The 14,720-nt window shown below is 34.7% G+C and overlaps 2 protein-coding genes across 3 annotated transcripts in view; one reads left to right on the top strand and one right to left on the bottom strand.

Moving 5' to 3' along the window:
• Positions 1 to 14,720, top strand: part of LOC113663839 — a 260,165-nt gene that overhangs the window by 82,925 nt on the left and 162,520 nt on the right. The gene's annotated exons all lie outside the window — the stretch shown is intronic.
• On the bottom strand, positions 6,722 to 14,474 carry LOC113663840 (neoverrucotoxin subunit beta-like). 2 transcript variants are annotated; one of them, XM_027179275.2, is made up of 12 exons: positions 14,416 to 14,474; positions 13,453 to 13,548; positions 10,924 to 12,680; positions 10,504 to 10,623; positions 10,159 to 10,247; positions 9,673 to 9,859; positions 9,478 to 9,591; positions 8,923 to 9,024; positions 8,715 to 8,803; positions 8,378 to 8,576; positions 8,183 to 8,296; positions 6,722 to 7,984 (listed from the first exon to the last, which is right to left on the bottom strand). In XM_027179275.2, the coding sequence occupies exons 2-12, from the start codon at positions 13,541 to 13,543 to the stop codon at positions 7,934 to 7,936; spliced, it is 2,913 nt and encodes a 970-aa protein (XP_027035076.2). In that variant the 5' UTR covers positions 13,544 to 13,548; positions 14,416 to 14,474; the 3' UTR covers positions 6,722 to 7,933. The 2 variants fall into 2 exon arrangements, with proteins under 2 accessions (XP_027035076.2, XP_027035077.2); XM_027179276.2 differs by having other exon boundaries at positions 13,453 to 13,545; positions 14,416 to 14,430.

Raw genomic sequence — 14,720 nt, 5'->3', positions numbered from 1 at the left:
GCTTGTTTCTGGGTCATCCCCTAGTGGTCACTTTGACTTCCGAAAGAGAAACGTTGGTATGTTTGTTCAATTTAATTCTAATAAGAAAGTACAGTTAAGGGGTGTTAAATTCTTACCTTTATTCTTAAAAAAAAAAAAAATATATATATATATATATATATATATATATATATATATATTTGTCCTTTTTAAACAATTTAGGAGAAAAGTCTTTTCTCCCTTGCTCTATTTCTCTTTCTTTCAGACACAATAACTGTTTGCTGTTTCTATTGGCTGAATTTGGCATATGTAATTATAAATACAGAGAATATAATATTATTCTTATTCTTGAAGACAATAACTTTAAACAATGTCAAAGCTACAAAATGTAATTTATGTAAATATTTCGAGTAAATTTTATTTAATATAACCTTTCTTATACTCTACTTTGCATTTACTTTTTTTCTCTTTTTCCCTTCTCGCTTCTATCTGTACATATTTCTATTTTTTTACTATAAAAAAAGTCAAAATAAAAAATACATTAATACAATTATTAATAAACTTTTTTATCTGCACCTTAAATTTTATGAGGTGCAGATTTGAGATATATAGGATGCTTTGACTCTGGCAGTTCGGTCTGAAACAGTGCAAGGTTTTCGGTACAGAATGTGAATAGTATCTATTTTAGACATGTAAATAAATAATTTGTTTGCACAAGCACTTACGTCTCGCAACAACGTCTCTCTGTCTCCGTCTTCTAGCCAGGACAAGAGGAAGCTCACACAGAGCAATGGCAGCAGGACAGAGAGCACGGTTAATATAGCTGCAAATAAACTGCAGGGGCGCGGCTTTTTGTGCACTTATTGTTATTACAGTAGGTTATGCGGAAAGAGTCCACAAACTCTTACACAACAGCTCCATAATATTGTTCAACGTATTACAAAACGATCATTTTAAATTATTGAACCAAATGATCATTTCAAACAAATGAACAACAATTCACAGTATTTGAGTATAAAGGATTTAATATTATGCTCTATATTTTAAAAATGGGGAAAAATAATGTTTTAGTGTAAGATGCACTAAAATATATTAAGCCAAATAAAAAAAGATAAATTCAATTTTCTGTAGAATTTAAGACTTTTTTTGCTTACTGCACTTTGAAATAAACAATAAGCAACTGTAGCACTGACACAAAGAGTTCAGACTTCTAATAAACTTGACTGTTCACACAGCATAAACAAGTCAATAATGAAGAAAACAATCCAGTATCTAATGGTGGGTGTTTTGGTGGGTGTTTTGGTTTGAGAGAGAATATCAACCAAATTAAATATCAACAGGCACATTTCCTATGTCAAAGCATGCTTTAGAAATTTGCATCAAAACCTTTAAACAGACTTGGAGGATAAAAAAAAGAAAGAGAGCGAAGAAAGGCTTACGATAAGGCAAGAAGTAGGACGTGTTGATATAGGACCAGCTTTCTATAAAACATTGACATCTGTGATTGGTGTCGTGACTGCCTGTAATTATTCCAGTTGGCGTGCTCCGCGTTTGTATGGCTGCAGTGCTGTCGTGTTTCCAGATCTGTTTCCAACCGAGTTTCCAGATCTGTTTCCAACCGAGTTTCCAGATCTGTTTCCAACGGGTTTTTAAGTTATCTTTTGGTTATTTTCCTTTTGTGGTTGTTCCATATTGTTTTGTCTGTTTTAGTTTTACAATATATTATTTTTGAAGTATTCCATTTGAAATTTTGATTTGTTTCTTTGGGTTTCTGCTGTTGCAATTGATTTTTGTATTGCTTCTGGGATTTGAACAGTTAATTTGGATTTTGATTTCCTATTTAAGTTACTTTCTATCCGACTGTTTCAATTTAGTTTTTATTTATATAAATTGGCTACAAGTTTTTCTTTTTCCTCTCTTATATTTTAATTTGTATTTTGTGGAAATTTGATTTATTGGAATTATTTGTTGGTTGGGAAACTTTAATTATTTACTTTTGTTTCCTTGTTGTTTTAGTTTTTAATGTGACTGTGGTTGATACCATATATCTTTCTTGGCAGGGCCTGAGCACTAGGGGCGAAGGACTGGTTTTTGGTGGTGGTATTTCCTCAAGTGTGCATTGACCATCTCACTGTGTGTGGGTGTGCGTGTGTGTGTACACAGTGAAGTATAGTGATTTACCTATGAGTATGGTCTGATTGTCTGCTTTTCTATGCTGCTAAGCTCTAGTCCCTGTCTCCCAACTTGTTCAAGAACGAGATCTGTAGCTTGTTTGGCTGAATGTTTTAATGATGCCAATAAAGGGAATTTTGTATCGTTACCTATGTCTCTGACTCTAATTGGTGATACAAACTTGTGTATGCCAGTTGTAGGTGTCCCTTTTAAATTATTTGGGTGAAATTCCCAAGGTGGCGTAGTCGAAACTGATATCTTTATTTGTATTGTAGTAATAAATGTTCTAGCACCTTCATCCCCCCCCCCCTCGTACCACCACACAAGCATATGAAGAATTATTTTAGTCTGAGAGACAAATGAGACACACCTCTTTTTATTGCATTTGAGATCTTATATTTTATATTAATGCTTTTGTCAAAGAACTGTTGTGGAAGTTTTAAAAAATAACACACTGGTAGGCACGGGGAAGAGTAAAGATGTCCACAATTTATATGTGATGCTGTGCAACTGAACCCAACGAAAACTGGTGGTGGCGTGCCTTGGACAGCACGGCGGTCACACATGTTGTTGTTTCTGCCATTTGTATAACTTTTTGTTGTTTTCAACTATCAGTGTAGTTTTTATAATTTTTTATTTCACTTTAAACTAATGTCCTTTTAAGAACAGCAATGGCTCGCATTAATTAAAATTAAGCGCATTTTTTCTTTGTCTCCTCACATTACATAATTATTTTTTGACATGATATGACACGTATATCACAAAGAATGATAAGAATGACTGTAATATAATAAAGCTTGGGTATTGTTGGAGGTGCCATTCTTCACATTAGTGAATTAATACATAAAACCGCAGAGGCTTTCCTCGTGTTCCTGCATGGCCTAGTGGATAGCGAATCCGTTTAGCATGCAGAGGTTCGGGGTTCGAATCCACCATCGGACAGTTTTTTTTTTCTAAAACTTTATTATAAAGGTTCATTAGTTGACATTAGTTACCACATTACTTAACATGAACTAACAATGAACTGCACTTCTACAGCATTTATTCATTTTGTTCATGTTAATTTCAACATTTACTAATACATTATTAACACCGTGTTAACATTACTTAATATACTGTGAACTAACATGAACAAAGAATAAACTTTATTTTAACAAAGATTACTAAATACAATAATTTATTGCTCATGGTTAGTTAATACATTACATTTGAACTAATGATCCTTATTGTAACGAGATTATATTTTTTTCCAGTAAAATCACTGATTGATGCTTTAGTTCAAGATCTTCATGGCGCTTGTTTCAGGAAAAGATAAATGGATGTGATTTCAGGTGTGCTCTTTTGTTGCAGGTGAGAAACTAGTCTGCAAATATAACCATAGTAACTGTGCAGCCATACCCTAGACCCAGTGTAGTGCACCTTACGAACCATATTGCAATATAAAGAAGCCATATCTCAGTTACACAACATAAAACATTCAGCACGATGAGGGGAACTGACGTCACGTGCAAGCACATTCACATTTTCTTTAGGAAATGTCCCGTTCTAGTTATTCTTCTTCTTCTTCTTCCGGACACTTTTTTGGCGCGTAACTTGTCCCGCAGTTTTTGTCCTAGACCCATAAATGAGGTGTCAAATCGACCGGCTCATTGAGGAGAGGTGTGCTATCTATTTTGTAAGTGATCCGACCAACGATGTTTGCACAGCTGACGAAAAAGCGGCCAAAAAAGTCCCATAGAAATGAATGGGAAATTCCTAAAATTCAAGCGAAATAAAAATAAAAAAAACTTTGCACAACATGGACATGTCATATATCAAAACACTCAGCAAGATGAGGGGAACTGACGTCACGTGTAGCCCTGCCCCCGATCAGAATTCCGGAATTCCCAGTATGGAAGCTCAAAGGCGTGTTTTTTTCCCCATAGACTTGAATGGGGAATTCTTAAAATCTGTCTGTAGTTGTGCTAACATCCAAAAGAGGGCAGCAGACACCAGTGAATCTGTCAGGTCACACAACGTTGGAAGAAAAAGATCAAGGAGGAAGTACAGTTTTCGGTCAGAAACGCGTTTTGGATTTAAAGGCTTACATATTCCAGTTCCTTGAACTCTTGGGGATTTTTTTACAAGCATTTGTTTTGGAAAATATTACCCCAGTGAAGAAAGGTAAGCGCCGCCTATTTCCGTTGACTATCAACTTGGATTAAATTAGTATGATGGCTATAAATCATATTATGCTTTGTGTGTGGGCTTAATAAAATCCTGAGAGTCTAAGCTTTCAAACATCATAAAAATTTAACCGTGTATTTATTATACCCTAGTGGTGGGGTGCCTTGGACAGCACGGCGGTCACATATGTTGTTGTTTCTGCCATTTGTATAACGTTTTGTTGTTTTCAACTATCAGTGTAGTTCTGAGTAAAAGAGTGTAGTCACTACTTCTACTTTTACTGGAGTCTTTGAAAAAATGAGTATATGTACTTCTACTTGAGTAAAGTATGCGTGTACTTTTGCCACCTCTGGAGGCAATGCATGGCTCACACATGCCCCCCCCAGACACACACGCACAAACAGCTAATGTTCCACAACTCTCTGAATTCTGAAGTGGAGTCTTTTAAACTTTTTTTTTTGGTAAATAACACATTTTAAGAGGTTCCGACGTTAACCAAAAACATATTTAAACAAACATAGACAGATTTAGATCTTGTTGTTGTTATCCGGCGGCATGCAAGAGATGTTCAGACACTGGCATGTACGGGATGGAGTTGCAGGACTCTGCATACCTGATACTGATTTTCTTAATACTGGTTCTCAGCAAATAAATAATAATATATATCAAGGTACACCACGACCAATTATTAACTTATCCGTCAATAGACAGACAGACATAGATAAAACAAAGAGAAGGAGAAATAGGGAAAGAAAAGCTAAACGTAAGGGGAAGAAACAAAGACAGATTGATGTAAAAATCCAAAAGGTTGAAGAATTGGTTGAAGAGTTAAAAGATTTGAATATGAGTGTTTAAAAGAAGACACCGAGGGATCAGACGCTGTACCTAGACAGCTGGAAGAAGATTCCAAAAGAAAAAAGAAGACTATAATGCATTGTGTTATGTTTTATTTTCAGAATGTTCAAGAAAAATTCTGAAATGCTTTTCTTTTACTTATAATCATGTATCCTCATGTAATAGAGTTGATTTAGATTAATCTTGTGTATTTTACTGTAAACTTTCTAGTAGTAAACACTTATAAAGCCTACTGTGTATTACTGAGAGTATCTGCACACACGTGTTTCAAGGCCTGTTGTTAAAAGTAAAGCCTTCTGTGTATTCGCGGGGAGTAACCTGCATGCGCAGTGTTTTATAGCTTGCTGTCAAATTCCATGGCGAAAGAAAGCTTCGGTTCTATATAATCATGGCCTGAGAAGTTGCAGGAAGTATGGCCATATATAGAAGTGTTAAAGGTGAGGTTAGAAAAGAAAAGAAATTAGCAGCGCACACCGAGTCGGCTGGTGAGATGTTTGAGAAACCGAGAAGTATTTATGGAATAAGATGGTAGCCGTCTAAAAGGCACAAAGCCAACCAAACCTGACAGCCAAATCTGGCCACAGTAAAAAAGTATAAAAGCCTGCCTTGAATCACATTGAGTGTGCATTCTATTGTACAGTAAGCAGCCTAGTGCATGTTATACTTTAGTTGCATCATAGAACAAACGCAAGTTTACTCTTGGAGAGTGTTTCTTGGTTTGTTATAATCTTTGCATCTTAATACCTTTTACTTATTCTAGTACTGTTTGATTATTTGAAGGAAGTTTTTATTTGTAATCTTTTTCTTTTTCTTTTACATATATTACACACACCTATTTGTATTACACTACTTTTAATAAAAACAAGGCCTCCCATTGTGAGGATCCTGAAAAGACAAAAAGGTATAAGTCTGCCTGCTTCATTTAAAGATTCAAACAATAGTTTAAGTAGAAGACCTTGGAGAGGATCCTTTGTTAGAAGACCGAGGGACTTCGAAGGACACCTGCGTTCAAGGTAAGACCAACCTTTAATAGTTGATCTTGTGTTTCCAACACGACCTCGTGCAAATTAAGATACACTCCTTAGTGGGGGCGCGCAACGTTTCCTACGCAATCCGAAAACATGTGTCGCTAAGGGGCAAGTATATCAGTATAATTACTTCAATCTGAAGAATTTATACAGATCTTATGTTTACCGTTTAATAGTTCCATCTGTCATTTTCCATCACAACACACCATGATGTATTTTTCAGTAACTGAAGACTAAGATTAAGTGATTTATGTGTTTTAGATTATGGCTGAAACTAATCACTGCAGCAGCAGATTTGGACAGTCATGATGTCATTTATTCCTAAAACACACTTTCACACTTTTGGCTGATCAACATACCACAAGTGATCGCTCATTTTGTCACAAATAACACCGTTTATAGCTGTTTACACATGTAAACCTAATGTAGCCAATGAATTTGTGTGATCACCTCTCTGTTCATTTGGACTCTACTCATTTTATATGATATTTTATGATACCTTTTAAGGAAGAAGCAATAAATCAGTTTTCATTTGACACATGATTTATTTATTTTGAGCCATACAATAAAGAAAAAAACAAATAATCAAGGCACATGCTGATTATTTTGCCCCTGTTACTTAAATCATGTCATGATTTTCTAAATGCACAACAGAGCTACACATTAGTCTAGTGCAGTGGTGATTAGAATTGTGCAGTGGTGATTAGAATTGTTATACTTATAATCAGTACATTGTTGAAATGCTTTAATGAAGTAAATAGTTTCTCAATTTGTTATAACAAAGCAAGCAAGGCATAAAACACATAATACATTTGATTAAGATGTATAATTAGTCAGTACAGTAATTCTTTACAATACTGCACGTGGAACATACTTTTAAAAATGAACAATGAGCGCTCTCTACAGGTGAAATAATGAATTACACCAGTATTTAAAGAGGTACCGACAACTTAAATAAGAAACTGTCCACTTCGACCTTGTATTTGGTGTTAGAATGGAGGGATTATTATTATTATTATTATTATTATTATTATTATTATTATTATTATAAGAACAATTAACTAATAAACTATTGCTTTGTTCTAATATCTAATTCTCAAACCTCTATTTCAATGAACTTATGTTTATAGGCTCTGTTATTGTAAAATAGATCTATCTAAAAGGATATGTCTTTTGACCGAGTACAAATCTCATCATTTGAAACAGAAATCCTTCGAATTTAGTGTGTAGCCATGGACTAATTTCTCTAATGCTAAATAATGCTTCAAAGATGTCTTTATATAGACAGCTAATACAAATGACCCGTATCATTACTGTAACTAAAGTGACGTGACATACGGCTAAGTACGGTGACCCATACTCAGAATTTGTCCCATACACACACCCGGAGCAGTGGGCAGCCATTTATGCTGCGGCGCCCAGGGACCAGTCGGTGGGTTCGGTGCCTTGCTCAAGGGCATCTCCGTCGTGGCCGGCCCGAGACTCAAACCCACAACATTAGGATTACAAGTCAGACTCTCTAACCATTAGGCCACAACTTGCCCCAAGAATTTATAGCAATTGTTTCTAACAATAATAAGCAAGAAAAGTAAGTTAAGAATGCTCAATAGGGAAAAAAGTCTGATTAATAAAATCGACAAACCATGTACATAAAATGTGATGTACTTTTGATACTGTATACAGAATATAACAAACAAAAAAACAGGCAGTGATTATGGAGCAGATGCAAAGTCTCAAATATTGGCAGGATTGGTGACGGCTACTTTCAGTTTCACATCATCCACCTATTAATAAAAGAAAGCATCTCTTAACATTCCTGATGCAGGCTGGATGTAGCTAAACATATCACATGGTTAATCACTGATATTACTAAGCCTTTACTGAGTCCACACTATTCTGAGGTTCCTTTTTTAGTTTTATCCTGTCCATACCCTATTTATTAAAGACCCTGTAACTATTAAAAAATAATAGATATGACCTACTTCAGTAATGGCAAAGCTGTTCATGAAGACGTCTCCCCAAATGTTGAGTGTAGTCACTTTGTCCACCGGTATACGGTGCTTGAACGTGTAGGACACCTGGCCATTCACCATCACCTGAACAAAAAAAGCGCAAGCTTATTAAAACCAATTATTAAAGTATTTACATTCTCATTTCTTTTCCCCATAATATCACACCTCATAGCATTCTGGGTTAATGACCATGATGATCTCAAAAGCTGCTCCACAGACAAATGGGCTTCCTGGTGTCTCCACCCGATTCTTGTCCCATGTCCAATTCCTGCGGCTATTAAAGACCACACGGGATATACGAGGGTTGAAGCAAAAAGCGATGTCATCTCTGTCAGACAGGCCGGTCTTAAAATTTATTTCAAAGCTGAAAGAAATTGTTTTAACATTTATTATTTATTATTTATTACTGACTGTACCAGATTCTCTTGAGAAATGTCAAACTAATCTATTCTATATTGCCTTTCATTCAAAAAGTCATGAAATGAATATGCATTTAACATACCTTTCAAAATCTGATGGAACAACCCCTTGTAAGAACAAAGCCAGACCAGGTCTCAAACCTCCAGGGATTGATCCCAAATATTGCTTGCTCTGTTGTGGTTAAGAGTCATTCATGTTATAATGATAAATCACTAATCATGTGATAATGATTAAAAAAATACAATCTTTTGGCTTGTTCATTCATTCTGAAATTAAATGATGTTACTCACAGGGTTGCAGACTGGATGTGGGACATCAGACTGGATGTCTGAAAGCTTGGTGCGTGAGATGCCAGTGTTTAGTTCCTTACCAAAAGTAGATTGGCTCCAGTTCTGGAGAGAGCAGAGGTACACAAATTCAAACCAACGGATGAAGAATACTTTTGAAACCTGTTTATTCCTTATTCACGACAAAAAAACTATCATAGCAAATATACAAGAATCTGAATGTTATCAAGGCAAGAGGATTGTAAAAATGGCTAAACGTGAGTAAGAGGTCAATCACAGAAATGTACCTCAACTAAAATCAAACAAAGCACTAAAAATAAAAATAAAACTTCTAAAAAGTGTAATTTAAAGAAATGTATAACCATGTCTAAACATGCCTCTGTTCCAACCTTTCTGAGTGTGTTTACTTATATTTAACAAATTTAATTAAGTTTGTCAGTGAAAGGGGTGAAATATTTTTTGTCCTGTTGTGTGTAAAATGAAGGTCCTAATGGAAATAAAGGAACTTTAAAAACAAATTATCTAAAACATACTAATAAAACTATTCATCCAACTTACTGCAACAGTACCAACAGTGTTCATTTTGACATCTCCATAAATATTAATTTTATTCACATTGGCCATTGGTATGCGATGATTGAACAGGAAAGACTTCTGCCCATTTATATACACCTGGAAAGAACAGACACTGTAGGTAATTCTTTTAAACACATTCACATTATGTGCATTCTCTTATTCTTTTAATTCCCATACCTCATAGCCTGCTGTTTTGATCACCACAAAAATGTCAAATGCTGATCCTTCGGAAATTTTTATCTGTTTAAGTTCTTCATCCTGCCACTTCATATTTACATAACTGTTACAGCAAATATGTGCATTAAACCAGGGCCTAAAGTGAAGAGCGATGTCTCCCTCATTGGTTTGAAAATCCAATGCAAACCTGTTTGTAAAAAGTAAAAAATCCATGTCAAATTAAAGTAATGCAAATAAGGCCTAATGAATGGAAGGTTATGAATTTGAATAAAAGGTCCACCAAGCTACTGCTGCTGGGCCCTTGATCAAGGCCCTAAACCCTCAGTTATATTTGTAAATAAATAAATAAATAAATAAATAAATGTAAATTGCTCTGGATAAGGGTGTCTGCTGTAAATGTATTGAATGCATAAAATCTACATTTAATAATGTATTAGTGTTTCTGGTACTAAAATTAATTAGTGGATAAATAAAGTGGATACATACGATTGACCGTCTGAAAAAACAACCCCTTGGAAGTACAAAGCCTGTCCTTCTCTCAGCCCTCCAGGGATTTTCTCAGTGTAAAGAATTGTCTGTGGAGTGTAAGCATATTGTATAAATGGATAGGGGATAAATGTTTTTATAGAAATCAAACATAATATATATATATATATATATATATATATATATATATATATATATATATATATATATATATATATAATCATACACAATGTTCATTTTTTAAGACTTTTGTGTATTTATTTAAGTAAAAATGTCTTTAAAAAGTCTTTAAAAAAATAAAATTTATGTAATTTAAGGGTTTTGTTTTGAACTGCTGTTACTCACAGGATTGTTGACAATATTTGTAACCTCTGAATTGATAGTAGATGGAGACCATCGTGACATGCCGATAGGGGTCATTAATTTATTCCTGAGTTCAGTAATGAGAGAAGGCATGGAGAAGTTCTGTGGCAAAAGACATTTTGTGCAAAATAAATACATGAAAATAAATGTTTACATATTGCACACAAATATTAACCATTTGTTTCTTTTTCTTTTTTTTCTTTTTCCATATTTGTATATTAGGACAGTCTGATTAAATTGATCTGCATTTTAATACAAATAATTAAAAATTAATTTCCATTTCAGATTTAAAAGAAAAAACATTCTAGATTTTTTTAAGTAATATTTTACATTACAGCTATTAAAAATCAAATTAAACTCGTAAATATGCATGATGAAAAATTTATATATATCATAACTGACCCATTGGTCTACTGTGACAGTGAGCTTCCCTTGAATGGTGAAGGGGACAGAGTCGCTGGCTTCACTCACTCCCACATCACTAACAGCTCTGTATCTGAACCAGTATTGTTCTGTTGGCTTTAGTCCAGTCAATGTGAAGGTGTTCTGTGCATTTGATGTGTCTATGACTGTCCATTCCTCATCATAAGCTGCTGAATCATTTGAAGGTGTCATCCTGTACTCAACTCTGAAGTGTACAGTCTCTCCAGTTGGGGATTTTGAAAGCTTCAGGGTAACTTTCCCATAACTGGTCTCCACTTCAGGTTTGGGAGGTTTGGATACAGGCTTGAACTTAGGATCTGTCAGAGAACCATTCTGATAAAGTTGGATTGAGGATCCTGGATTGCTGGGATCTGATATGGAGGCAATGATGAATTTGATTCTTTTTGCATTTTTATTGGCCTTTAAAAATGAGGTAAAGAGAGAAAGATTCTGCCTCATCCTTGCAGAAATGTCAGGAGAAGTGAACCAAGGCTGTGCTGCTTGGAGAATGGAAACTCTCTCACTTGTCTGCACCAGCAGTTTAAATGCTTTAGAGTTCTCAAAGTCCTGTAGAGCTGCTAGGTAGGAGTCATCATACTTTAGAGACGTAAATGTCAAACATACCACCACATCAACATCAGGATGAAAACAGATGGAATTTAATGACCCTGATGATTTCACAACTTTGAGGTCCTTTAACCCAGCTGTATAGGAGATCAGAATATTTAATTCAGTTGTAATGTCATCTAACCATTTGTTAATGATGCTTACATTGAAGGGTGATGTGTCATGGATGCTCAAGATGTCCCCCAGTGCCTTGTCCTTGTGTGTCCCATCACGAATAGCTGGCAGAACACTGCATAGTGCCTTCTGGATTGAATTTGTATAATTTCTGTGTAATACCTGAAACTTTTCCAACTTGTCTTTTAGATCAGGGAAATCATCTGTTATGGGTCTTTTGATCAAATCATTGCATATTCTCTCCATTTCATTGAGTTCCTCCAGCAAATGTTCTGTTTTACACGCCTGGTTTAAATTGATTTCACTCACCAACTTTGCTGCCCTATCATCCAAAAGATTGAGAGGATACAGCCACACTGTCAGAGGTACACCCTTACCTTGTTGCTTCATCAGATCAGGCATCTTCTTGTACGCATCCAGAGCCTCATTGTATGTGGTGGGGTTTTCTTCAAGTTTAATGTCACCATATAATGTGACACTAATATTCTCAGACATTTTTTTTTCATCTTCAGTCATGTTAAGGGATGCTTGACCCTCAGTGGAAATAGTAGGGATCTTCTTGACCACTGCATGAAGGTTTCTTTCAATTTCCTTTTTGTTCTCATTTTCTGCACTTGTATAATCAAACACCATGAAAACCTGAGCTCCATACAGTACAGCTGTAACTACATGAGTGGCAGTTTTCTGGTCAAATACTTGTGGGTAGGTGATATTACTGAGATCTTTCTTAGTGAGCTGTTCAAATGTTGTCGTCTGGCTGTACTGCATAGTAACTCTGCACTGACGTGCTGAAGATCTGGTATCTTGCAGGTACTTGGCCGATCCTCCAACCTCCACCACTCCACTTAGGAAACTGGCTTTAAGGGAAGCACTTATGTCTAGGAGGTTTGCCTTATCACTGAGACTATCAGAGGCTGCAAATTTCAGATGTGATTTAGGCTTTTTATGAACATCAATGTCATCTCTCAATGCAATTTTATCCCATAAAGTCACACCTGAAACAGGAAATTGATGATAATTAACAACTGTTTTACAAATATTTTTTATTTATCAAATATTTCTAATGACAAAATGTACAGCTCTGAAAAAATTTAGACCTCTTAAATTTTTTCTTAAACTAGCATCTCTACATGTATTGCAGACATTACAAAAGAACAGAAAACACAATGACAATTCAGACAAACTGGAAAAGGCAGGTAAAATTTTTCAAGAATGGAATTTTTGATGTTGATTAGATGAGACATCTGTTTCTCAAACAAATACAAGAAGTAGGAAATTGTTGATTACGTGTTAAAATGTGATGTAAATTCATGTCAATAAGTTAATAATTAAAAATCCTAACTTTTTAGAACAGTAAAACCATTTTGGTATAATATAAGCAATTTTGGAGTGATAAATGTTACTTGATCATCATCATCAGGATCAGGCTCCATCATACCACCTTTCTGTTCCTTTAACATAACGCATAACAAATTGCGTTATAACATGTTTTCCATAGCTGATGCACCTTCCCCCAGCTTCAGGCTCAGGTCAATCATGTACAGCAATATGCCGCAAAGCTGGTCTGCACAGGTCTGTATGGCTATACTTTTTCCAATTCTAATGTTATGCTTTTATTATTTAATCATTTTCCAATAATCATTTGTCTTTTATGTGCTTATAAAATTCATAAGGTCATGAGGTTTACATTTTTAAACCACTTATTATTATTGACCACTGTCTTTAGTCTGCATATAGGCAATTAAATGATGATTATGTAAACTGCACCTGGAATAAAGGAGTCGTTCCGGTAATCATACAACATGCCAGGATACAGAGGTCTTCCCAAGGCAGCTATTTCCATGCATCTGGAATCCATGACTGCTGCAAGAGAAAGGCCAGAAAATGAGAAGAAACAAAAGAGAAGATCAATGCACAAAACTGTTAAATGTGATCAAGGCTGTAAAATTATATATATATATATATATATATATATATATATATATATATATATATATATATATATATATATATATATATATATTTAAAAGTGACAATTTGTTATTTCACTGATTTTTAATGAAAGAGTGACAGTGGAGCAACATATTTCCTAGCTCAATAAGGCTTTCAAATTACTTTCTCTTAATTTTAAAATATATAATTATATTTCATTATCATATAAAGGGGAAAACTGTAATACAAAAAGCAATATAAAACAGGTAAAATTTCAACATGGCAGTGTTAAGATAAACTTTGGCAAGCAGATTTGTTTCTATAGAATGTGACAGCAGCACCCACACTACTGCCCACAAGCAGCAGAAAAATGCTCCTCACTCAGCTTCCACCCAGATGCTGAAAGAGCAGCCGTAGAGACATTTAATGTAATGTAGAAACAATTTCACTGAATTTGAGACTGGTATTAGATTGTAATAAAATTGGATAATGAATAATCAAATCCAGTTTTAAAAATGCAGTATTTTGTTTTCACTGTAAAAATGTCATAATAATGTGTCATAATGTCATAATGATGTGTTTTTACTTTTGGAATACAGAGAACTTGGTAAATAATTACGAGAGTTAATAATTAAATCTCTTGCTCAATTCAACATTCTCTGTCCCTCTCTCTTCCTATATAATATTTCAGATTTCATTCAAATTGACTGACCTAGGGCTATATATTCATTAAAGTATAACTAAATAATAACCATTTTAGACATGTCAATCAAATGGTTTATGTGCACAAAAACTTACGTTTCACAACGATGTCTCTCTTTCCGTCTTCTTACAGAGTTTAAGATAGCAGATGTTTGTAAAGGCGCAGTTGAGCTGTACACATTGCAGAGGAGTGGCATTTATAGGGAAATATCGCTGCCTCTGCTTTTTTCTTTCCTTTTTGTAAATATAACTTACAAGACATATGCAAAAACATGTACTGTGTAAAACAGACATGGGGATACATGTCACAGATCTTACTATTTCTGCATACAAAGCATTCTTTCAAACACTCTTTTACACAACTGTTTTTTGCAAAGTTTATATGAGCATAACTGTTTAAC

The sequence above is a fragment of the Tachysurus fulvidraco genome, chromosome 18 (genome assembly GCF_022655615.1).
Source record: "Tachysurus fulvidraco isolate hzauxx_2018 chromosome 18, HZAU_PFXX_2.0, whole genome shotgun sequence".
NCBI classification, from domain to species: Eukaryota; Metazoa; Chordata; class Actinopteri; order Siluriformes; family Bagridae; genus Tachysurus; species Tachysurus fulvidraco.
Note: the sequence above shows the minus strand (reverse complement) of the source record. Positions and strands in the feature narration are given on the sequence as shown.

What these genes read in the sequence shown, in the direction of transcription:
- LOC113663840 (XM_027179275.2), bottom strand. Translation starts at nt 13,543, where the DNA reads ATGGATTCCAGATGCATGGAAATAGCTGCCTTGGGAAGACCTCTGTAT. An exon ending in CAAATATTGTCAACAATCCT is followed by an intron (nt 10,248 to 10,503) that starts GTGAGTAACAGC and finishes TACACTCCACAG; the next exon opens with ACAATTCTTTACACTGAGAA. An exon ending in ACAGCTTTGCCATTACTGAA is followed by an intron (nt 7,985 to 8,182) that starts GTAGGTCATATC and finishes TTTTATTAATAG; the next exon opens with GTGGATGATGTGAAACTGAA.